Genomic DNA, 26,208 nt, shown 5'->3' on the forward strand with positions numbered 1-26,208 from the left:
GGGTTAGACTACAGTCGAGGAGGGAAGGGTTGTTTTTTATAGGGGTTAGACTACAGTCAAGGAGGGAAGGATTGTGTTTTATAGTGGTTACACTACAGTCAAGGAGGGAAGAGTTGTGTTTTATAGGCGTTAGACTACAGTCAAGGAGGGAAGGGTTGTGTTTTATAGGGGTTAGACTACAGTCGAGGAGGGAAGGGTTGTGTTTTATAGGGGTTACACTACAGTCAAGGAGGGAAGGGTTGTGTTTTGATAGGGGTTAGATTACATTCAAGGAGGGAAGGGTTATGTTTTATAGGGGTTACACTACATTCAAGGAGGGAAGGGTTATGTTTTATAGGGGTTAGACTACAGTCAAGGAGGGAAGGGTTGTGTTTTATAGGGGTTAGACTACAGTCAAGGAGGGAAGGGTTGTGTTTTATAGGGGTTATACTACATTCAAGGAGGGAAGGGTTATGTTTTATAGGGGTTAGACTACAGTCAAGGAGGGAAGGGTTGTGTTTTATAGGGGTTATACTACAGTCAAGGAGGGAAGGGTTGTGTTTTATAGGGGTTACACTACAGTCAAGGAGGGAAGAGTTGTGTTTTATAGGGGTTAGACTACAGTCAAGGAGGGAAGGGTTGTGTTTTATAGGGGTTAGACTACAGTCAAGGAGGGAAGGGTTGTGTTTTGATAGGGTTTAGATTACAGTCAAGGAAGGAAGGGTTATGTTTTATAGGGGTTAGACTACAGTCAAGGAGGGAAGGGTTGTGTTTTATAGGGGTTACACTACAGTCAAGAAGGGAAGGGTTGTGTTTTATAATGGTTAGACTACAGTCAAGGAGGGAAGGGTTGTGTTTTATAGGGGTTAGACTACAGTCAAGGAGGGAAGAGTTGTGTTTTATAGGGGTTAGACTACAGTCAAGGAGGGAAGGGTTGTGTTTTATAGGGGTTACACTACAGTCAAGGAGGGAAGGGTTGTGTTTTATAGGGGTTACACTACAGTCAAGGAGGGAAGGATTGTGTTTTATAGGGGTTAGACTACAGTCGAGGAGGGAAGGGTTGTGTTTTATAGGGGTTACACTACAGTCAAGGAGGGAAGGGTTGTGTTTTGATAGGGGTTAGATTACATTCAAGGAGGGAAGGGTTATGTTTTATAGGGGTTAGACTACAGTCAAGGAGGGAAGGGTTGTGTTTTATAGGGGTTAGACTACAGTCGAGGAGGGAAGGGTTGTGTTTTATAGGGGTTACACTACAGTCAAGGAGGGAAGGATTGTGTTTTATAGGGGTTATACTACATTCAAGGAGGGAAGGGTTATGTTTTATAGGGGTTAGACTACAGTCAAGGAGGGAAGGGTTGTGTTTTATAGGGGTTATACTACAGTCAAGGAGGGAAGGGTTGTGTTTTATAGGGGTTACACTACAGTCAAGGAGGGAAGAGTTGTGTTTTATAGGGGTTAGACTACAGTCAAGGAGGGAAGAGTTGTGTTTTGATAGGGGTTAGATTACATTCAAGGAGGGAAGGGTTATGTTTTATAGGGGTTAGACTACAGTCGAGGAGGGAAGGGTTGTGTTTTATAGGGGTTACACTACAGTCAAGGAGGGAAGGGTTGTGTTTTATAGGGGTTAGACTACAGTCGAGGAGGGAAGGGTTGTGTTTTATAGGGGTTATACTACATTCAAGGAGGGAAGGGTTATGTTTTATAGGGGTTAGACTACAGTCAAGGAGGGAAGGGTTGTGTTTTATAGGGGTTATACTACAGTCAAGGAGGGAAGGGTTGTGTTTTATAGGGGTTACACTACAGTCAAGGAGGGAAGAGTTGTGTTTTATAGGGGTTAGACTACAGTCAAGGAGGGAAGGGTTGTGTTTTATAGGGGTTAGACTACAGTCAAGGAGGGAAGGGTTGTGTTTTGATAGGGTTTAGATTACAGTCAAGGAAGGAAGGGTTATGTTTTATAGGGGTTAGACTACAGTCAAGGAGGGAAGGGTTGTGTTTTATAGGGGTTACACTACAGTCAAGAAGGGAAGGGTTGTGTTTTATAATGGTTAGACTACAGTCAAGGAGGGAAGGGTTGTGTTTTATAGGGGTTAGACTACAGTCAAGGAGGGAAGAGTTGTGTTTTATAGGGGTTAGACTACAGTCGAGGAGGGAAGGGTTGTGTTTTATAGGGGTTACACTACAGTCAAGGAGGGAAGGGTTGTGTTTTATAGGGGTTACACTACAGTCAAGGAGGGAAGGATTGTGTTTTATAGGGGTTAGACTACAGTCGAGGAGGGAAGGGTTGTGTTTTATAGGGGTTACACTACAGTCAAGGAGGGAAGGGTTGTGTTTTGATAGGGGTTAGACTACATTCAAGGAGGGAAGGGTTATGTTTTATAGGGGTTAGACTACAGTCAAGGAGGGAAGGGTTGTGTTTTATAGGGGTTAGACTACAGTCGAGGAGGGAAGGGTTGTGTTTTATAGGGGTTACACTACAGTCAAGGAGGGAAGGATTGTGTTTTATAGGGGTTATACTACATTCAAGGAGGGAAGGGTTATGTTTTATAGGGGTTAGACTACAGTCAAGGAGGGAAGGGTTGTGTTTTATAGGGGTTATACTACAGTCAAGGAGGGAAGGGTTGTGTTTTATAGGGGTTACACTACAGTCAAGGAGGGAAGAGTTGTGTTTTATAGGGGTTAGACTGCAGTCAAGGAGGGAAGGGTTGTGTTTTATAGGGGTTAGACTACAGTCAAGGAGGGAAGGGTTGTGTTTTATAGGGGTTACACTACAGTCAAGGAGGGAAGGGTTGTGTTTTGATAGGGGTTAGATTACAGTCAAGGAGGGAAGGGTTATGTTTTATAGGGGTTAGACTACAGTCAAGGAGGGAAGGGTTGTGTTTTATAGGGGTTACACTACAGTCAAGAAGGGAAGGGTTGTGTTTTATAATGGTTAGACTACAGTCAAGGATGGAAGGGTTGTGTTTTATAGGGGTTAGACTACAGTCAGGGAGGGAAGGGTTGTGTTTTATAGGGGTTAGACTACAGTCAAGGAGGGAAGAGTTGTGTTTTGATAGGGGTTAGATTACATTCAAGGAGGGAAGGGTTATGTTTTATAGGGGTTAGACTACAGTCGAGGAGGGAAGGGTTGTGTTTTATAGGGGTTACACTACAGTCAAGGAGGGAAGGGTTGTGTTTTGATAGGGGTTAGATTACATTCAAGGAGGGAAGGGTTATGTTTTATAGGGGTTAGACTACAGTCAAGGAGGGAAGGGTTGTGTTTTATAGGGGTTATACTACAGTCAAGGAGGGAAGGATTGTGTTTTATAGGGGTTACACTACAGTCAAGGAGGGAAGGGTTGTGTTTTATAGGGGTTACACTACAGTCAAGGAGGGAAGGATTGTGTTTTATAGGGGTTAGACGACAGTCAAGGAGGGAAGAGTTGTGTTTTGATAGGGGTTAGATTACATTCAAGGAGGGAAGGGTTATGTTTTATAGGGGTTAGACTACAGTCAAGGAGGGAAGGGTTGTGTTTTATAGGGGTTAGACTACAGTCGAGGAGGGAAGGGTTGTGTTTTATAGGGGTTAGACTACAGTCAAGGAGGGAAGGATTGTGTTTTATAGGGGTTACACTACAGTCAAGGAGGGAAGAGTTGTGTTTTATAGGCGTTAGACTACAGTCAAGGAGGGAAGGGTTGTGTTTTATAGGGGTTAGACTACAGTCTAGGAGGGAAGGATTGTGTTTTATAGGGGTTAGACTACAGTCGAGGAGGGAAGGGTTGTGTTTTATAGGGGTTACACTAGAGTCAAGTAGGGAAGGGTTGTGTTTTGATAGGGGTTAGATTACATTCAAGGAGGGAAGGGTTATGTTTTATAGGGGTTACACTACATTCAAGGAGGGAAGGGTTATGTTTTATAGGGGTTAGACTACAGTCAAGGAGGGAAGGGTTGTGTTTTATAGGGGTTAGACTACAGTCGAGGAGGGAAGGGTTGTGTTTTATAGGGGTTATACTACATTCAAGGAGGGAAGGGTTATGTTTTATAGGGGTTAGACTACAGTCAAGGAGGGAAGGGTTGTGTTTTATAGGGGTTATACTACAGTCAAGGAGGGAAGGGTTGTGTTTTATAGGGGTTACACTACAGTCAAGGAGGGAAGAGTTGTGTTTTATAGGGGTTAGACTACAGTCAAGGAGGGAAGGGTTGTGTTTTATAGGGGTTAGACTACAGTCAAGGAGGGAAGGGTTGTGTTTTGATAGGGTTTAGATTACAGTCAAGGAAGGAAGGGTTATGTTTTATAGGGGTTAGACTACAGTCAAGGAGGGAAGGGTTGTGTTTTATAGGGGTTACACTACAGTCAAGAAGGGAAGGGTTGTGTTTTATAATGGTTAGACTACAGTCAAGGACGGAAGGGTTGTGTTTTATAGGGGTTGGACTACAGTCAAGGAGGGAAGAGTTGTGTTTAATAGGGGTTAGACTACAGTCGAGGAGGGAAGGGTTGTGTTTTATAGGGGTTACACTACAGTCAAGGAGGGAAGGGTTGTGTTTTGATAGGGGTTAGATTACATTCAAGGAGGGAAGGGTTATGTTTTATAGGGGTTAGACTACAGTCAAGGAGGGAAGGGTTGTGTTTTATAGGGGTTATACTACAGTCAAGGAGGGAAGGATTGTGTTTTATAGGGGTTACACTACAGTCAAGGAGGGAAGGGTTGTGTTTTATAGGGGTTACACTACAGTCAAGGAGGGAAGGATTGTGTTTTATAGGGGTTAGACGACAGTCAAGGAGGGAAGAGTTGTCTTTTGATAGGGGTTAGATTACATTCAAGGAGGGAAGGGTTATGTTTTATAGGGGTTAGACTACAGTCAAGGAGGGAAGGGTTGTGTTTTATAGGGGTTAGACTACAGTCGAGGAGGGAAGGGTTGTTTTTTATAGGGGTTAGACTACAGTCAAGGAGGGAAGGATTGTGTTTTATAGTGGTTACACTACAGTCAAGGAGGGAAGAGTTGTGTTTTATAGGCGTTAGACTACAGTCAAGGAGGGAAGGGTTGTGTTTTATAGGGGTTAGACTACAGTCAAGGAGGGAAGGATTGTGTTTTATAGGGGTTAGACTACAGTCGAGGAGGGAAGGGTTGTGTTTTATAGGGGTTACACTACAGTCAAGGAGGGAAGGGTTGTGTTTTGATAGGGGTTAGATTACATTCAAGGAGGGAAGGGTTATGTTTTATAGGGGTTAGACTACAGTCAAGGAGGGAAGGGTTGTGTTTTATAGGGGTTAGACTACAGTCAAGGAGGGAAGGGTTGTGTTTTGATAGGGTTTAGATTACAGTCAAGGAAGGAAGGGTTATGTTTTATAGGGGTTAGACTACAGTCAAGTAGGGAAGGGTTGTGTTTTATAGGGGTTACACTACAGTCAAGAAGGGAAGGGTTGTGTTTTATAATGGTTAGTCTACAGTCAAGGAGGGAAGGGTTGTGTTTTATAGGGGTTAGACTACAGTCAAGGTGGGAAGAGTTGTGTTTTATAGGGGTTAGACTACAGTCGAGGAGGGAAGGGTTGTGTTTTATAGGGGTTAGACTACAGTCAAGGAGGGAAAGATTGTGTTTTATAGGGGTTAGACGACAGTCAAGGAGGGAAGAGTTGTGTTTTATAGGGGTTAGACTACAGTCGAGGAGGGAAGGGTTGTGTTTTATAGGGGTTACACTACAGTCAAGGAGGGAAGGATTGTGTTTTATAGGGGTTAGACTACAGTCAAGGAGGGAAGAGTTGTGTTTTGATAGGGGTTAGATTACATTCAAGGAGGGAAGGGTTGTGTTTTATAGAGGTTAGACTACAGTCAAGGAGGGAAGAGTTGTGTTTTATAGGGGTTAGACTACAGTCAAGGAGGGAAGGGTTGTGTTTTATAGGGGTTACACTACAGTCAAGGAGGGAAGGGTTGTGTTTTATAGGGATTAGACTACAGTCGAGGAGGGAAGGGTTGTGTTTTATAGGGGTTAGACTACAGTCAAGGAGGGAAGGGTTGTGTTTTATAGGGGTTAGACTACAGTCAAGGAGGGAAGGGTTATGTTTTATAGGGGTTAGACTACAGTCAAGGAGGGAAGGGTTGTGTTTTATAGGGGTTAGACTACAGTCAAGGAGGGAAGAGTTGTGTTTTATAGGATTTACACTACAGTCAAGGAGGGAAGGGTTGTGTTTTATAGGGGTTAGACTACAGTCAAGGAGGGAAGGGTTGTGTTTTATAGGGGTTAGACTACAGTCAAGGAGGGAAGGGTTGTGTTTTATAGGGGTTAGACTACAGTCGAGGAGGGAAGGGTTGTGTTTTATAGAGGTTAGACTACAGTCAAGGACGGAAAGGTTGTGTTTTATAGGGGTTACACTACAGTCGAGGAGGGAAGGGTTAAGTTTTGATAGGGGTTAGATTACATTCAAGGAGGGAAGGGTTATGTTTTATAGGGGTTACACTACAGTCAAGGAGGGAAGAGTTGTGTTTTGATAGGGGTTAGATTACATTCAAGGAGGGAAGGGTTATGTTTTATAGGGGTTAGACTACAGTCAAGGAGGGAAGGGTTGTGTTTTATAGGGGTTACACTACAGTCAAGGAGGGAAGGGTTGTGTTTTATAGGGGTTAGACTACAGTCAGGGAGGGAAGTGTTGTGTTTTATAGGGGTTAGACTACAGTCAACGAGGGAAGGGTTGTGTTTTATAGAGGTTAGACTACAGTCAAGGAGGGAAGGGTTGTGTTTTATAGGGGTTACACTACAGTCAAGGAGGGAAGGGTTGTGTTTTATAGGGGTTAGACTACAGTCAAGGAGGGAAGGGTTGTGTTTTATAGGGGTTACACTACAGTCAAGGTGGGAAGGGTTGTTTTTTATAGGGGTTACACTACAGTCAAGGAGGGAAGGGTTGTGTTTTGATAGGGGTTAGATTACTGTCAAGGAGGGAAGGGTTATGTTTTATAGGGGTTAGACTACAGTCAAGGAGGGAAGGGTTGTGTTTTATAGGGGTTAGACTACAGTCAATGAGGGAAGGGTTGTGTTTTATAGGGGTTACACTACAGTCAAGGAAGGAAGGGTTGTGTTTTATAGGGGTTAGACTACAGTCAAGGAGGGAAGGGTTGTGTTTTATAGGGGTTAGACTACAGTCAAGGAGGGAAGGGTTGTGTTTTATAGGGGTTAGACTACAGTCAAGGAGGGGAGGGTTGTGTTTTATAGGGGTTAGACTACAGTCAAGGAGGGAAGGGTTGTGTTTTATAGGGGTTAGACTACAGTCAAGGAGGGAAGGGTTGTGTTTTATAGGGGTTAGACTACAGTCAAGGAGGGAAGGGTTGTGTTTTATAGGGGTTAGACTACAGTCGAGGAGGGAAGGGTTGTGTTTTATAGGGGTTACACTACAGTCAAGGAGGGAAGGATTGTGTTTTATAGGGGTTAGACGACAGTCAAGGAGGGAAGAGTTGTGTTTTGATAGGGGTTAGATTACATTCAAGGAGGGAAGGGTTGTGTTTTATAGAGGTTAGACTACAGTCAAGGAGGGAAGAGTTGTGTTTTATAGGGGTTAGACTACAGTCAAGGAGGGAAGGGTTGTGTTTTATAGGGGTTACACTACAGTCAAGGAGGGAAGGGTTGTGTTTTATAGGGATTAGACTACAGTCGAGGAGGGAAGGGTTGTGTTTTATAGGGGTTAGACTACAGTCAAGGAGGGAAGGGTTGTGTTTTATAGGGGTTAGACTACAGTCAAGGAGGGAAGGGTTATGTTTTATAGGGGTTAGACTACAGTCAAGGAGGGAAGGGTTGTGTTTTATAGGGGTTAGACTACAGTCAAGGAGGGAAGAGTTGTGTTTTATAGGATTTACACTACAGTCAAGGAGGGAAGGGTTGTGTTTTATAGGGGTTAGACTACAGTCAAGGAGGGAAGGGTTGTGTTTTATAGGGGTTAGACTACAGTCAAGGAGGGAAGGATTGTGTTTTATAGGGGTTAGACTACAGTCGAGGAGGGAAGGGTTGTGTTTTATAGAGGTTAGACTACAGTCAAGGACGGAAAGGTTGTGTTTTATAGGGGTTACACTACAGTCGAGGAGGGAAGGGTTAAGTTTTGATAGGGGTTAGATTACAGTCAAGGAGGGAAGGGTTATGTTTTATAGGGGTTACACTACAGTCAAGGAGGGAAGAGTTGTGTTTTGATAGGGGTTAGACTACATTCAAGGAGGGAAGGGTTGTGTTTTATAGGGGTTAGACTACAGTCAAGGAGGGAAGGGTTGTGTTTTATAGGGGTTACACTACAGTCAAGGAGGGAAGGGTTGTGTTTTATAGGGGTTAGACTACAGTCAAGGAGGGAAGGGTTGTGTTTTATAGGGGTTAGACTACAGTCAACGAGGGAAGGGTTGTGTTTTATAGAGGTTAGACTACAGTCAAGGAGGGAAGGGTTGTGTTTTATAGGGGTTACACTACAGTCAAGGAGGGAAGGGTTATGTTTTATAGGGGTTAGACTACAGTCAAGGAGGGAAGGGTTGTGTTTTATAGGGGTTACACTACAGTCAAGGTGGGAAGGGTTGTTTTTTATAGGGGTTACACTACAGTCAAGGAGGGAAGGGTTGTGTTTTATAGGGGTTAGACTACAGTCAAGGAGGGAAGGGTTGTTTTTTATAGGGGTTACACTACAGTCAAGGAGTGAAGGGTTATGTTTTATAGGTGTAGGAATACAGTCACGGAGGGAAGGGTTGTGTTTTATAGGGGTTACACTACAGTCAAGGAGGGAAGGGTTGTGTTTTATAGCGGTAAGACTACAGTCAAGGAGGGAAGGATTGTGTTTTATAGGGGTTAGACTACAGTCAAGGAGGGAAGGGTTGTGTTTTATAGGGGTTAGCCTACAGTAAAGGAGGGAAGGATTGTGTTTTATAGGGGTTAGATTACAGTCAAGAGGGAAGGGTTGTGTTTTATAGGATTTACACTACAGTCAGGGAGGGAAGGGTTGTGTTTTATAGGGGTTAGACTACAGTCAAGGAGGGAAGGGTTGTGCTTTACGGGGGTTACACTACAGTCAAGGAGGGAAGGGTAGTGTTTTATAGGGGTTACACTACAGTCAAGGAGGGAAGGGTTGTTTTTTATAGGGGTTACACTACAGTCAAGGAGGGAAGGGTTGTGTTTTATAGGGGTTACACTACAGTCAAGGAGGGAAGGGTTGTGTTTTATAGGGGTTAGACTACAGTCAAGGAGGGAAGGGTTGTGTTTTATAGGGGTTACACTACAGTCAAGGAGGGAAGGATTGTGTTTTATAGGGGTTAGGCTACAGTCAAGGAGGGAAGGGTTGTGTTTTATAGGGGTTAGACTACAGTCAAGGAGGGAAGGGTTGTGTTTTATAGGGGTTAGACTACAGTCAAGGAGGGAAGGGTTGTGTTTTATAGGGGTTAGACTACAGTCAAGGAGGGAAATGTTGTGTTTTATAGGGGTTAGACTACAGTCAAGGAGGGAAGGGTTGTGTTTTATAGGGGTTACACTACAGTCAAGGAGGGAAGAGTTGTGTTTTATAGGGGTTAGACTACAGTCAAGGAGGGAAGGGTTGTGTTTTATAGGGGTTAGATTACAGTCAAGGAGGGAAGGGTTGTGTTTTATAGGGGTTACACTACAGTCAAGGAGGGAAGGGTTGTGTTTTGATAGGGGTTAGATTACAGTCAAGGAGGGAAGGGTTATGTTTTATAGGGGTTAGACTACAGTCAAGGAGGGAAGGGTTGTGTTTTATAGGGGTTACACTACAGTCAAGAAGGGAAGGGTTGTGTTTTATAATGGTTAGACTACAGTCAAGGAGGGAAGGGTTGTGTTTTATAGGGGTTAGACTACAGTCAGGGAGGGAAGGGTTGTGTTTTATAGGGGTTATACTACAGTCAAGGAGGGAAGGATTGTGTTTTATAGGGGTTACACTACAGTCAAGGAGGGAAGGGTTGTGTTTTATAGGGGTTACACTACAGTCAAGGAGTGAAGGATTGTGTTTTATAGGGGTTAGACGACAGTCAAGGAGGGAAGAGTTGTGTTTTGATAGGGGTTAGATTACATTCAAGGAGGGAAGGGTTATGTTTTATAGGGGTTAGACCACAGTCAAGGAGGGAAGGGTTGTGTTTTATAGGGGTTAGACTACAGTCGAGGAGGGAAGGGTTGTGTTTTATAGGGGTTAGACTACAGTCAAGGAGGGAAGGGTTGTGTTTTATAGGGGTTAGACTACAGTCGAGGAGGGAAGGGTTGTGTTTTATAGGGGTTACACTACAGTCAAGGAGGGAAGGGTTGTGTTTTGATAGGGGTTAGATTACATTCAAGGAGGGAAGGGTTATGTTTTATAGGGGTTAGACTACAGTCAAGGAGGGAAGGGTTGTGTTTTATAGGGGTTATACTACAGTCAAGGAGGGAAGGATTGTGTTTTATAGGGGTTACACTACAGTCAAGGAGGGAAGGGTTGTGTTTTATAGGGGTTACACTACAGTCAAGGAGCGAAGGATTGTGTTTTATAGGGGTTAGACTACAGTCGAGGATGGAAGGGTTGTGTTTTATAGGGGTTACACTACAGTCAAGGAGGGAAGGATTGTGTTTTGATAGGGGTTAGATTACATTCAAGGAGGGAAGGGTTATGTTTTATAGGGGTTAGACTACAGTCAAGGAGGGAAGGGTTGTGTTTTATAGGGGTTAGACTACAGTCGAGGAGGGAAGGGTTGTGTTTTATAGGGGTTAGACGACAGTCAAGGAGGGAAGAGTTGTGTTTTATAGGGGTTACACTACAGTCAAGGAGGGAAGGATTGTGTTTTATAGGGGTTATACTACATTCAAGGAGGGAAGGGTTATGTTTTATAGGGGTTAGACTACAGTCAAGGAGGGAAGGGTTGTGTTTTATAGGGGTTATACTACAGTCAAGGAGGGAAGGGTTGTGTTTTATAGGGGTTACACTACAGTCAAGGAGGGAAGAGTTGTGTTTTATAGGGGTTAGACTACAGTCAAGGAGGGAAGGGTTGTGTTTTATAGGGGTTAGACTACAGTCAAGGAGGGAAGGGTTGTGTTTTATAGGGGTTACACTACAGTCAAGGAGGGAAGGGTTGTGTTTTGATAGGGGTTAGATTACAGTCAAGGAGGGAAGGGTTATGTTTTATAGGGGTTAGACTACAGTCAAGGAGGGAAGGGTTGTGTTTTATAGGGGTTACACTACAGTCAAGAAGGGAAGGGTTGTGTTTTATAATGGTTAGACTACAGTCAAGGAGGGAAGGGTTGTGTTTTATAGGGGTTAGACTACAGTCAGGGAGGGAAGGGTTGTGTTTTATAGGGGTTAGACTACAGTCAAGGAGGGAAGAGTTGTGTTTTATAGGGGTTAGACTACAGTCGAGGAGGGAAGGGTTGTGTTTTATAGGGGTTACACTACAGTCAAGGAGGGAAGGGTTGTGTTTTGATAGGGGTTAGATTACATTCAAGGAAGGAAGGGTTATGTTTTATAGGGGTTAGACTACAGTCAAGGAGGGAAGGGTTGTGTTTTATAGGGGTTATACTACAGTCAAGGAGGGAAGGATTGTGTTTTATAGGGGTTACACTACAGTCAAGGAGGGAAGGGTTGTGTTTTATAGGGGTTACACTACAGTCAAGGAGGGAAGGATTGTGTTTTATAGGGGTTAGACTACAGTCGAGGAGGGAAGGGTTGTGTTTTATAGGGGTTACACTACAGTCAAGGATGGAAGGGTTGTGTTTTGATAGGGGTTAGACTACAGTCAAGGAGGGAAGGTTTGTGTTTTATAGGGGTTAGACTACAGTCAAGGAGGGAAGGGTTGTGTTTTATAGGGGTTAGACTACAGTCAAGGAGGGAAGGGTTGTGTTTTATAGGGGTTAGACTACAGTCATGGAGGGAAGGGTTGTGTTTTATAGGGGTTACACGACAGTCAAGGAGGGAAGGATTGTGTTTTATAGGGGTTATACTACATTCAAGGAGGGAAGGGTTATGTTTCATAGGGGTTAGACTACAGTCAAGGAGGGAAGGGTTGTGTTTTATAGGGGTTATACTACAGTCAAGGAGGGAAGGGTTGTGTTTTATAGGGGTTACACTACAGTCAAGGAGGGAAGAGTTGTGTTTTATAGGGGTTAGACTGCAGTCAAGGAGGGAAGGGTTGTGTTTTATAGGGGTTAGACTACAGTCAAGGAGGGAAGGGTTGTGTTTTATAGGGGTTACACTACAGTCAAGGAGGGAAGGGTTGTGTTTTGATAGGGGTTAGATTACAGTCAAGGAGGGAAGGGTTATGTTTTATAGGGGTTAGACTACAGTCAAGGAGGGAAGGGTTGTGTTTTATAGGGGTTACACTACAGTCAAGAAGGGAAGGGTTGTGTTTTATAATGGTTAGACTACAGTCAAGGATGGAAGGGTTGTGTGTTATAGGGGTTAGACTACAGTCAGGGAGGGAAGGGTTGTGTTTTATAGGGGTTAGACTACAGTCAAGGAGGGAAGAGTTGTGTTTTGATAGGGGTTAGATTACATTCAAGGAGGGAAGGGTTATGTTTTATAGGGGTTAGACTACAGTCGAGGAAGGAAGGGTTGTGTTTTATAGGGGTTACACTAGAGTCAAGGAGGGAAGGGTTGTGTTTTGATAGGGGTTAGATTACATTCAAGGAGGGAAGGGTTATGTTTTATAGGGGTTAGACTACAGTCAAGGAGGGAAGGGTTGTGTTTTATAGGGGTTATACTACAGTCAAGGAGGGAAGGGTTGTGTTTTATAGGGGTTACACTACAGTCAAGGAGGGAAGGGTTGTGTTTTATAGGGGTTACACTACAGTCAAGGAGTGAAGGATTGTGTTTTATAGGGGTTAGACGACAGTCAAGGAGCGAAGAGTTGTGTTTTGATAGGGGTTAGATTACATTCAAGGAGGGAAGGGTTATGTTTTATAGGGGTTAGACCACAGTCAAGGAGGGAAGGGTTGTGTTTTATAGTGGTTAGACTACATTCGAGGAGGGAAGGGTTGTGTTTTATAGGGGTAGACTACAGTCAAGGAGGGAAGGGTTGTGTTTTATAGGGGTTAGACTACAGTCGAGGAGGGAAGGGTTGTGTTTTATAGGGGTTACACTACAGTCAAGGAGGGAAGGGTTGTGTTTTGATATGGGTTAGATTACATTCAAGGAGGGAAGGGTTATGTTTTATAGGGGTTACACTACAGTCAAGGAGGGAAGAGTTGTGTTTTATAGGGGTTAGACTACAGTCAAGGAGGGAAGGGTTGTGTTTTATAGGGGTTACACTACAGTCAAGGAGGGAAGGGTTGTGTTTTATAGGGGTTAGACTACAGTCGAGGAGGGAAGGGTTGTGTTTTATAGGGGTTAGACTACAGTCAAGGAGGGAAGGGTTGTGTTTTATAGGGGTTAGACTACAGTCAAGGAGGGAAGGGTTATGTTTTATAGGGGTTAGACTACAGTCAAGGAGGGAAGGGTTGTGTTTTATAGGGGTTAGACTACAGTCAAGGAGGGAAGAGTTGTGTTTTATAGGATTTACACTACAGTCAAGGAGGGAAGGGTTGTGTTTTATAGGGGTTAGACTACAGTCAAGGAGGGAAGGGTTGTGTTTTATAGGGGTTAGACTACAGTCAAGGAGGGAAGGATTGTGTTTTATAGGGGTTAGACTACAGTCGAGGAGGGAAGGGTTGTGTTTTATAGGGGTTAGACTACAGTCAAGGACGGAAAGGTTGTGTTTTATAGGGGTTACACTACAGTCGAGGAGGGAAGGGTTAAGTTTTGATAGGGGTTAGATTACATTCAAGGAGGGAAGGGTTATGTTTTATAGGGGTTACACTACAGTCAAGGAGGGAAGAGTTGTGTTTTGATAGGGGTTAGATTACATTCAAGGAGGGAAGGGTTATGTTTTATAGGGGTTACACTACAGTCAGGGAGGGAAGGGTTGTGTTTTATAGGGGTTAGACTACAGTCAAGGAGGGAAGGGTTGTGTTTTATAGGGGTTACACTACAGTCAAGGAGGGAAGGGTTGTGTTTTATAGGGGTTAGACGACAGTCAAGGAGGGAAGGGTTGTGTTTTGATAGGGGTTAGATTACATTCAAGGAGGGAAGGGTTATGTTTTATAGGGGTTAGACTACAGTCAAGGAGGGAAGGGTTGTGTTTTATAGGGGTTAGACTACGGTCAAGGAGGGAAGGGTTGTGTTTTATAGGGGTTAGACTACAGTCGAGGAGGAAAGGGTTGTGTTTTATAGGGGTTACACTACAGTCAAGGATGGAAGAGTTGTGTTTTATAGGCGTTAGACTACAGTCAAGAAGGGAAGGGTTGTGTTTTATAGGGGTTAGACTACAGTCAAGGAGGGAAGGATTGTGTTTTATAGGGGTTAGACTACAGTCAAGGAGGGAAGGGTTGTGTTTTATAGGGGTTACACTACAGTCAAGGAGGGAAGGGTTGTGTTTTGATAGGGGTTAGATTACATTCAAGGAGGGAAGGGTTATGTTTCATAGGGGTTAGACTACAGTCAAGGAGGGAAGGGTTGTGTTTTAAATGGGTTAGACTACAGTCAAGGAGGGAAGGGTTGTGTTTTATAGGGGTTAGACTACAGTCAAGGAGGGAAGGGTTGTGTTTTATAGGGGTTAGACTACAGTCAAGGAGGGAAGGGTTGTGTTTTATAGGGGTTAGACTACAGTCAACGAGGGAAGGGTTGTGTTTTATAGGGGTTACACTACAGTCAAGGAGGGAAGGGTTGTGTTTTATAGGGGTTAGACGACAGTCAAGGAGGGAAGGGTTGTGTTTTGATAGGGGTTAGATTACATTCAAGGAGGGAAGGGTTATGTTTTATAGGGGTTAGACTACAGTCAAGGAGGGAATGGTTGTGTTTTATAGGGGTTAGACTACAGTCGAGGAGGGAAGGGTTGTGTTTTATAGGGGTTACACTACAGTCAAGGAGGGAAGAGTTGTGTTTTATAGGCGTTAGACTACAGTCAAGGAGGGAAGGGTTGTGTTTTATAGGGGTTAGACTACAGTCAAGGAGGGAAGGGTTGTGTTTTATAGGGGTTAGACTACAGTCAAGGAGGGAAGGGTTGTGTTTTATAGGGGTTAGATTACAGTCAAGGAGGGAAGGGTTGTGTTTTATAGGGGTTAGACGACAGTCAGGGAGGGAAGGGTTGTGTTTTATAGGGGTTAGACTACAGTCAAGGAGGGAAGGGTTGTGTTTTATAGGGGTTACACTACAGTCAAGGAGGGAAGGGTTGTGTTTTATAGGGGTTAGATTACAGTCAAGGAGGGAAGGGTTGTGTTTTATAGGGGTTAGACGACAGTCAAGGAGGGAAGGGTTGTGTTTTATAGGGGTTAGACTACAGTCAAGGAGGGAAGGGTTGTGTTTTATAGGGGTTAGATTACAGTCAAGGAGGGAAGGGTTGTGTTTTATAGGGGTTAGATTACAGTCAAGGAGGGAAGGGTTGTGTTTTATAGGGGTTACACTACAGTCGAGGAGGGAAGGGTTGTGTTTTATAGGGGTTACACTACAGTCAAGGAGGGAAGGATTGTGTTTTATAGGGGTTACACTGCAGTCAAGGAGGGAAGGGTTGTGTTTTATAGGGGTTAGACTACAGTCAAGGAGGGAAGGGTTGTGTGTTATAGGGGTTACACTACAGTCAGGGAGGGAAGGGTTGTGTTTTATAGGGGTTAGACTACAGTCAAGGAGGGAAGGGTTGTGTTTTATAGGGGTTACACTACAGTCAAGGAGGGAAGGGTTATGTTTTATAGGGGTTAGACTACAGTCAAGGAGGGAAGGGTTGTGTTTTATAGGGGTTACACTACAGTCAAGGAGGGAAGGGTTGTGTTTTATAGGGGTTAGACTGCAGTCAAGGACGGAAGGGTTGTGTTTTATAGGGGTTACACTACAGTCAAGGAGGGAAGGGTTGTGTTTTATAGGGGTTAGATTACAGTCAAGGAGGGAAGGGTTGTGTTTTATAGGGGTTAGACGACAGTCAAGGAGGGAAGGGTTGTGTTTTATAGGGGTTAGACTACAGTCAAGGAGGGAAGGGTTGTGTTTTATAGGGGTTAGATTACAGTCAAGGAGGGAAGGGTTGTGTTTTATAGGGGTTAGATTACAGTCAAGGAGGGAAGGGTTGTGTTTTATAGGGGTTACACTACAGTCGAGGAGGGAAGGGTTGTGTTTTATAGGGGTTACACTACAGTCAAGGAGGGAAGGATTGTGTTTTATAGGGGTTACACTGCAGTCAAGGAGGGAAGGGTTGTGTTTTATAGGGGTTAGACTACAGTCAAGGAGGGAAGGGTTGTGTGTTATAGGGGTTACACTACAGTCAGGGAGGGAAGGGTTGTGTTTTATAGGGGTTAGACTACAGTCAAGGAGGGAAGGGTTGTGTTTTATAGGGGTTACACTACAGTCAAGGAGGGAAGGGTTATGTTTTATAGGGGTTAGACTACAGTCAAGGAGGGAAGGGTTGTGTTTTATAGGGGTTACACTACAGTCAAGGAGGGAAGGGTTGTGTTTTATAGGGGTTAGACTGCAGTCAAGGACGGAAGGGTTGTGTTTTATAGGGGTTACACTACAGTCAAGGAGGGAAGGGTTGTGTTTTATAGGGGTTAGACTACAGTCAAGAAGGGAAGGATTGTGTTTTATAGGGGTTAGACTACAGTCAAGGAGGGAAGGGTTGTGTTTTATAGGGGTTAGACTACAGTCAAGGAGGGAAGAGTTGTGTTTTATAGGGGTTACACTACAGTCAAGGAGGGAAGGGTTGTGTTTTATAGGGGTTAGACTACAGTCAGGGAGGGAAGGGTTGTGTTTTATAGGGGTTAGACTACAGTCAAGGAGGGAAGGGTTGTGTTTTATAGGCGTTAGACTACAGTCAGGGAGGGAAGGGTTGTGTTTTATAGGGGTTACACTACAGTCAGGGAGGGAAGGGTTATGTTTTATAGGGGTTACACTACAGTCAAGGAGGGAAGGGTTGTGTTTTATAGGGGGTAGACTACAGTCAGGGAGGGAAGGATTGTGTTTTATAGGGGTTAGACTACAGTCAATGAGGGAAGGGTTGTGTTTTATAGGGGTTAGACTACAGTCAGGGAGGGAAGAGTTGTGTTTTATAGGGGTTAGACTACAGTCAGGGAGCGAAGGGTTGTGTTTTATAGGGGTTAGACTACAGTCAGGGAGGGAAGGGTTGTGTTTTATAGGGTTTAGACTACAGTCAAGGAGGGAAGGGTTGTGTTTTATAGGGGTTAGACTACAGTCAGGGAGGGAAGGGTTGTGTTTTATAGGGGTTAGACTACAGTCAAGAAGGGAAGTGTTGTGTTTTATAGGGGTTAGACTACTGTCAAGAAGGGAATGGTTGTGTTTTATAGGGGTTAGACTACAGTCAGGGAGGGAAGGGTTGTGTTTTATAGGCGTTAGACTACAGTCAGGGAGGGAAGGGTTGTGTTTTATAGGGGTTACACTACAGTCAGGGAGGGAAGGGTTATGTTTTATAGGGGTTACACTACAGTCAGGGAGGGAAGGGTTATGTTTTATAGGGGTTACACTACAGTCAGGGAGGGAAGGGTTGTGTTTTATAGGGGTTAGACTACAGTCAAGGAGGGAAGGGTTGTGTTTTATAGGGGTTACACTACAGTCAAGGAGGGAAGGGTTGTGTTTTATAGGGGTTAGACTACAGTCAGGGAGGGAAGGATTGTGTTTTATAGGGGTTAGACTACAGTCAAGGAGGGAAGGGTTGTGTTTTATAGGGGTTAGACTACAGTCAGGGAGGGAAGGGTTGTGTTTTATAGGGGTTAGACTACAGTCAGGGAGGGAAGGGTTGTGTTTTATAGGGGTTAGACTACAGTCAGGGAGGGAAGGGTTGTGTTTTATAGGGGTTAGACTACAGTCAAGGAGGGAAGGGTTGTGTTTTATAGGGGTTAGACTACAGTCAGGGAGGGAAGGGTTGTGTTTTATAGGGGTTACACTACAGTCAAGGAGGGAAGGGTTGTGTTTTATAGGGGTTAGACTACAGTCAGGGAGGGAAGGGTTGTGTTTTATAGGGGTTAGACTACAGTCAGGGAGGGAAGGGTTATGTTTTATAGGGGTTACACTACAGTCAGGGAGGGAAGGGTTGTGTTTTATAGGGGTTAGACTACAGTCAAGGAGGGAAGGGTTGTGTTTTATAGGGGTTAGACTACAGTCAGGGAGGGAAGGGTTGTGTTTTATAGGGGTTAGACTACAGTCAGGGAGGGAAGGGTTGTGTTTTATAGGGGTTAGACTACAGTCAAGGAGGGAAGGGTTGTGTTTTATAGGGGTTAGACTACATTCAGGGAGGGAAGGGTTATCTTTTATAGGGGTTAGACTACAGTCAGGGAGGGAAGGGTTGTGTTTTATAGGGGTTAGACTACAGTCAAGGAGGGAAGGGTTGTGTTTTATAGGGGTTAGACTACAGTCAAGGAGGGAAGGGTTGTGTTTTATAGGGGTTACACTAGAGTCAGGGAGGGAAGGGTTGTGTTTTATAGGGGTCATACTACAGTCAGGGAGGGAAGGGTTGTGTTTTATAGGGGTTACACTACAGTCAGGGAGGGAAGGGTTGTGTTTTATAGGGGTTACACTACAGTCAGGGAGGGAAGGGTTGTGTTTTATAGGGGTTACACTACAGTCAGTGTTTAGGAGTATGGACATGGCTGGGTCTGCTGAATCTCTCCCTTTTTCTTCCTTCTCCTGTCGGCTTCGCCGTCTCCCTCCCTCTCTTCCTCTCTCTCCTAGTTGGTATGTAAAAGTTAAAGAGCTGAGTGGTGTGGTTTTCTGTCCCCTTCTATCCTAATGCCATTTGCTGGTGGTCGTACACATAGCCAAGCAGGCCTTGCTTATTGTCTCTCTTTCTTATGTATGAGCATCTAATGTATGCACCCTTCCTCTGATACGCCTTATTGGCTTGAGTGAATGGAACATTTATGATGTAGGTTATTTTTAATTTAGTAAACTGTCACATTGCATAACAAACGGAGTGGATCATTTGAATAATTACGTTTCACGTAAGATGTTCCGTATTCTGTCGGTATGGTGTATTCACAATTGGTGTCTTATTTTCCTTTATGCCCGTACTCATTTACTCACTGTATTCACTATTTCCTTTCTCTCACTTGTTCATCTTCACTCGTTCATTCTCTCAGCCATTTAGAGCTTGGCACTGGAAGCGGACGCATTCTGTATCCAAGGCAACCTAAATTAGTCTCAGCAGGTATGTGGGTATTATTGCTAGAGGCAGAGAGAGGGAGAGAGAGAGAGAGAGAGAGAGAGAGGGAGAGAGAAAGCGTAAAAAAAGAAGGCTAAAGGATAGTCCAAGAGAGACAGGAGAGGAGAAGGAGACGGAGGAGCAAAGAAACTAGGGAAAGAGGAAGAAAAGGAAAAGAAAAGTGGAAAGAGAGAGAAAGCGAAGAAGGTTCCAGTAAGGAGAGGAAGACAAATACCAAGAGAAGAGATAGAAGGTAGAAAAGGAAAAAGAAGGATAGGAGTAATGAAAGAAGTTAAGCAGTGGGTTGAAGAGTGATGAGGAAGAGTGATGAGAAAGAGAGATGGTAAGGAAGGGTGGAAGACAGGATGGGGTGAATGAGAAATTGAAGAGAAGAGAGGATAGGGATGGAGGGGAATGGCATGCAGGTTATTGCCTGCCATAAAGAATGACGCTGGTAAACTTTTTAATGTGTGTACTGTGTACCCAAGGAAAACCAGTGAGCCATAGCAGCACAGACGGAGCTAACCACATTACTGCTCAGAGACCAGACAAGATTACACCTGCTGCTGGTTGAAACACACACACTTGTATATGTACATGTATATGTTTGCATGTACATGCTCTCACACACGCAAACAGACAGAGGCAGGTAGCCTAGCGGTTAAGAGCGTTGGGACAGTAACCGAAAGGTTGCTGGTTTGAAACCCGAGCCGACTAGAGGAAACGTCTGCCGATATTCCCTTGAGCAAGGAACTTAACCCTAATTTCTCTGGATGCTGACTAGAGAACAGAAGGGGCTCTTAGAACACAGCTGGGCTGTGGGCGATATGATGCAACACACACACACACACATTGCTTTTCACTGCTTAAATAAGCAGTGTGTGTGTTAGACAGACAGTGAAGGTGTTGATTGGAGAGTGTGTGCGTAGCCTAGCGTACTAACAACATGCATGTGGCTCTGTCGCCATTCCTGCCTCAGGACAATCTATTCCCCTATATGATAGTACACACAGGACAATCTATTCCCCTATATGATAGTACACACAGGACAATCTATTCCCCTATATGATAGTACACACAGGACAATCTATTCTCCTATATGATAGTACACACAGGACAATCTATTCTCCTATATGATAGTACACACAGGACAATCTATTCCCCTATATGATAGTACACACAGGACAATCTATTCTCCTATATGATAGTACACACAGGACAATCTATTCCCCTATATGATAGTACACACAGGACAATCTATTCCCCTATATGATAGTACACACAGGACAATCTATTCCCCTATATGATAGTACACACAGGACAATCTATTCTCCTATATGATAGTACACACAGGACAATCTATTCCCCTATATGATAGTACACACAGGACAATCTATTATCCTATATGATAGTACACACAGGACAATCTATTCCCCTATATGATAGTGCACACAGGACAATCTATTCTCCTATATGATAGTACACACAGGACAATCTATTCTCCTATATGATAGTACACACAGGACAATCTATTCCCCTATATGATAGTGCACACAGGACAATCTATTCCCCTATATGATAGTACACACAGGACAATCTATTCCCCTATATGATAGTGCACACAGGACAATCTATTCTCCTATATGATAGTACACACAGGACAATCTATTCCCCTATATGATAGTGCACACAGGACAATCTATTCTCCTATATGATAGTACACACAGGACAATCTATTCCCCTATATGATAGTACACACAGGACAATCTATTCCCCTATATGATAGTGCACACAGGACAATCTATTCTCCTATATGATAGTACACACAGGACAATCTATTCCCCTATATGATAGTGCACACAGGCTGTACTATACATAATGAAGGAGAGTGGAGAGACAGAGATGGGGAGAGCAATACTACATTAGATGAGAAGGAAAAGAAAGGCAGGAAGAGAGAGGAAGAGGGGGATACTGAAAGAAGATTTTATACCTTTTTTTATTCTCCCTTTCCTCTGACAGAATCTTGTAGTGTGGTAAAGTAGCATTTGTGTGGTTTAGTACATTGGTGAGATGAGAGGAGACAGAATTAGATGAGAGGGGAGCAGAGCAGTACTCGTGTTAGGACAGTGTGGAGTGTCTGATGTGACACAGTTGTTAAAGTTGAGGACTAGAGGTGCCCCTGCTGCTAGACCTCTTCACTCTGAGAGGAGAAATGAGGGCAGGAGAGAGGGAGAGAGTGGAGGAAAATAGGGGAGGAACTGGTAGAGGAGGCAGTACAGTATGTGTGTGGGGGGTGAGGGTGGGGGGTAGAAAGAGGAGAGGATTGGAGTAAGAGCTGTGTGAATAAAAAAAACAGCCCCATGTAAAATTATACTAGAGGTGCCTGTGGAAAAGTTGACATTAACAAATGGGCAGTTGTGGGTGCAGGGGTTTACGTTGTATGGTGGGTATGTGTAGTCCTGACTCCAAGGTGGGTAATGTAGTTTTAACAATGCTAAACTTCTCTCCTCAGACTGTAAGATGTGTTGGTTTGTTTGTTTTGTAGTTCTGACTGACTTGACTGACTAGTACTTTAGTAGTAACAGTGTTGTTGTTGTCTAACAGTGTGCACCTGTATCTCTCTTCCCTCCAGTCTGTACGTTGCGCTGTCAGAAGTTCCTCATCTCTCGTGTTGGTGAAGACTGGATCTTCCTCATCCTCCTCGGTCTACTCATGGCTCTGGTCAGCTGGGTGGTCGACTTCGCTATCGCCATCTGTCTACAAGGTAGGAGGAGGGAGTTGAAGGGAGGGAGTTGAAGGGAGGGTGTTTGGGAGGGAAGGTGAAGTAGACTTGGTCTAATGACGACTCTGGTCAGCTGTACACTCCGTTCCTTTGGCTGAATCCTTTCATCTGACATCTCTCCTGCGTGCAGCTAAATAAGACATTATGCCACACACCAGATAATCTCAGACACTGTGTTTTACTCACGTACATCCCTCCGACCAGGGTGTGTGTGTTCATGGTGAGCTGCAGTGCAGATTACTGTCTCCCTGAGCTGCATGCAGGTGTGTGTTTGTGAGTATGATTAGCTTAAATCTGGTTTAATGTCATCTTTGCGGCATGAAACTGTGTGTGCGCATGTGTGTGTACGATTAGCTTAAATGTGGTTTAGTTAAATTTTTGCAGCGTGAAACTGTGTTTGTGTGCTGGTAGCATGTATGCTGTGTGTTCAGCAGGTGTGTGGGTGTCAATGTGCTTTATCTTCAGTCAAACACACATTTACACACATTGCTGTGGTGTGTGTGTGTGTGTGTGTGTGTGTGTGTGTGTGTGTGTGTGTGTGTGTGTGTGTGTGTGTGTGTGTGTGTGTGTGTGTGTGTGTGTGTCAGATGGTAGACTGCATGTGGAGAGAGTAGAGAGGGGAGAAGAGTGAGTCATCTAGAATCCAGCCGCTCATCCCCTCTTTCTCCACACAGGCACATACACATTTTGATCTCTCCCTGTAATGAAGTCATTTTTAGGAGAGGAGTCCTGTGGGTTCTACTGTTGTCAGATATTTTGTCGCTGTACTCATGAGTAGGGTTGGGATTTGCCAGGAACCTCACGATACAATATTATCACGATACTTAGGTGTCGATAGGTATTGCGATTCTCATGATTTATATATGTTTTCACGATTTATATATTGGATGTACTTTTACTTTATGATTGACACCAAGTTGATATTGGTCTGTGTGCCTCCACAGCACAGAAGTGGATGTATGGAGGCCTGGAGAGTAATGTGTTTCTCCAGTACCTGGCCTGGGTCACCTACCCTGTGGTGCTCATCACCTTCTCAGCTGGCTTCACACAGATACTGGCCCCACAGGCCGTAGGTAAGACACACACACACACACACACACACACACACACACACACCCTGACTGCACCCCTCTCCCCCTCTAGGTTCAGGTATCCCAGAGATGAAGACCATTCTGAGGGGTGTAGTGCTGAAAGAATACCTCACCTTTAAAACCTTTGTGGCCAAAGTGATCGGCCTCACCTGTGCCCTGGGCAGTGGCATGCCTCTGGGAAAGGAGGTAACAGACACACTCAGTACAGATTATTCTCACCACACACACACCTCTGACGCGTACACACACATACGCTGTTCTCACAGTCAGGCTTGTATGAGTGTGTCACATGTTGCTGCCAGTACAGTACAGTCTGTTCCACTAGTTTTGCAGACACACACTCCATTTGACAGCCAGCAGATGCAATCTGGCTTGAAGGCTCCTAAAATCAATCAATATATCTGTGATTGATAGGACAAGGGGTTGTCACAGTGAAACACAGAGACTGGTGCTGGCGTGGGGTTGTGGTTACACATGGACCAAGTATTTTAGGAAATCATTCACAAGACATTCTCTCTCCCTCTCTAGGGTCCGTTTGTTCACATTGCCAGTCTGTGTGCTGCACTCCTCAGCAAGTTCATGTCTCTGTTTGGTGGAATCTACGAGGTAAACCACACTGGACAAGTACACACACACACAAGTCACCACATTGTTATCAATATGATCTTTCAGAAGGAAACACCACGCAGAAATATGTTCAACCATTTATTACGAAATGAATAATGCAAGTCTTGTCGATATAGGCTCTGCTCCTTCAGGGTAGCTCAGTGCCCAAGCAAAGCGTCAATATACACTGAACAAAAATATAAAGGCAACATGTAAAGTGTTGGTCCTATGTTTCATGAACTGAAATAAAAGATCCCAGAAATGTTCCATACGCACAAAAAGCGTATTTCTCTCACATTTTCTGCAAAAATTTGTTTACATCGCTATTAGTACGAATAAATGAAAATGTATGCACTTACATTTTCGCTCTAGGAAAGAGTTCTGCTAAATGTCTAAAATTGAGAAAAAATATAAATGTATGCACTCACTACTGTTAGCAGCTCTGGATAAGAGTTCTGCTAAATGACTCAAATGTAAATGTGTTAGTGAGCATTTCTCCTTTGCCAAGATAATCAATCCACAGATGCTGATTAAACACCATAATCATTACACAGGTGGACCTTGTGCTGGGGACAATAAAAGGCTGTGATGGGGTGTGTTAACCGAGAGCACAGGCTCTGCCTGAAGCTAGCATAGGAACAAACCAAGTATATAGTAGTCACGAGACTAATCTGCTACATTTATCATCACATTTAAACCACAGTACCACCACAGTACATCTTATCACCATATCTATCATCTACTGTAGCCACTGATCATGCAGTCAAACCAACTCCACTATGGTTGAGATGACGTAGTAATTCACTGAACAGGCTCATTTCTCCCTTAAGACAGAACTGTACTGTAGTTTAGCTAAGTACGGAAAAGTTTCCTTGTTTCTCTGAACTCCTAAATCAGGCCGATCGACATCTTTCTCTCCCTCTCTCCCCCCCTCTCCCTCTACTGTCTCTGATGGGGTAAAAGAAGCTGTGATAGCTCTGTCAGTGCTTAGGAGGAGCTGTGAGAAACACACACTTCTGATTCTCCAATCTGTTTGTTCCTCTTCCTAATCGACTGCTCCTGTCTGTGGCGGCTTAAAACCAGGCCCGTTAGTGGGCTAGCTCAGAGGAAAGACAAGACTTGGCGAAGAAGAGAAAAACATGTCGCACATTGCCAGTTTAGAGAATGTTTTCTGTCTTGACTGTTCCGAAGGAGCACATGTCCAGAATGCGTAGGTATTTCTTTGCTTACACACACACACACAGTACGTATATTTACACAAGTAACATACACATAATAAATATTTAAACTAGCATTTTATTTGCTAACTAATTAAATACATCTCATGTGTAATCTCCCTAGCTATACTATAGGGAGCGATAAATAAATGTAGATACATAAATTAAGAAAGGTTTTGAAAGCAAGGGAGAGAGAGATGGCGGTAAAGACGGACAACCAGGCAAAAAGGAGTAGAGAGATAGAAAGTTGAAAGACTATGTTTGTTCCGCTTGGGCCTTAGGGGACAGAGGGAATGAGAGAGAGGGAATCTTTGATTCATATCTCTGTACTCTGAAGATGAGAGTCCCCTGTTCCCTCTGTCAGTGTTAGTGTGAAGGGATGGGGGCTGGGGGGGCAGGGGCAATGAAGAATCTTTGAAGCAAACCCCCAAGTGTGGAGAAGTCCTTTGCTACATACCCCTGTCTGTCTGTCTGTCTGTCTGTCTGTCTGTCTGTCTGTCTGTCTGTCTGTCTGTCTGTCTGTCTGTCTGTCTGTCTGTCTGTCTGTCTGTCTGTCTGTCTGTCTGTCTGTCTGTCTCCCCTTAATCTTCTTCTCCTTCTCTCCCTGGGCTCCCTCTAGCCTCTTTCTCCTTCCCTCATCCTCTCTCTCTTTCTCCCTCCTCTCTGTGTTGTATCTGTACTGTATATGAATATGGTGCATTTTATGGCATACTAATGACAAGTGTGTGTGTGTGGTGGTGTTTAATACACATTCACACTGACCTCTCTGTTTCACTAACATGCTGCTTAAAGGAGCCAAGCCTCATAGGAAACAAGGTAAAGCATGGCTGGAGATGAAGGGCAGAACGTCCACCATAACTTCCTCCTCTCCAGAACTCCATATCCCATCTCTCTACCACCTATTTAAATGACATATCTGTAATCCATCTGTAGTCCCATGCCATACTGTGTTTGCAGAGGTTGTACTACATTTGACCGTACCATGTGGTTGTTTGGGCAGTGTCACAGATCCAATCTCTCTGTGCCATCTCCCAAAGTAAAGCAATTCAATATTATCAAAACTGTTTCATGAAAGACGTTTTATATTTGCAGGAATGCTCTTCGCTATTTTGAGTGCTGAGGAAAGGAAACTATGAGAGTTGAGAAACTATGAGAGCATGCTGCTTGGTTTTGGCACCAAAGCTTTAGTTTTTTGTGATTCCACACAAATTACTCTTCCATCCATGCATTTATTCATTAAAATATTACCTACAAAGTGATCATGTTTAGGAATAAACACTTTAGCGCTCAAGCTAAAGTGGAGAAGGGCTCTTCATATTTCCTGGTCGGAGTAAGTATGACAGGCAAACAGAGGAAAACGTTTTAACTCAGCATTTCCCAAGCTCGGTCCTGGGAACCCCAAGG

At 44.0% G+C, this 26,208-nt stretch overlaps 1 protein-coding gene across 2 annotated transcripts in view; it reads left to right on the top strand.

Annotated features, from left to right (window-relative positions):
• LOC106581302 (chloride channel protein 2) overlaps positions 1–26,208 on the top strand; it is a 246,150-nt gene that overhangs the window by 141,053 nt on the left and 78,889 nt on the right. For both annotated transcript variants that reach the window (XM_045703912.1, XM_045703913.1), the window contains exons 3-6: positions 21,741–21,872; positions 22,835–22,963; positions 23,034–23,167; positions 23,510–23,587. In XM_045703912.1, coding sequence (XP_045559868.1) covers positions 21,741–21,872; positions 22,835–22,963; positions 23,034–23,167; positions 23,510–23,587 — 473 coding nt within the window. The remainder of the gene's footprint in view (positions 1–21,740; positions 21,873–22,834; positions 22,964–23,033; positions 23,168–23,509; positions 23,588–26,208) is intronic.

This window comes from Salmo salar, chromosome ssa20 (genome assembly GCF_905237065.1).
Source record: "Salmo salar chromosome ssa20, Ssal_v3.1, whole genome shotgun sequence".
NCBI lineage: Eukaryota > Metazoa > Chordata > Actinopteri > Salmoniformes > Salmonidae > Salmo > Salmo salar.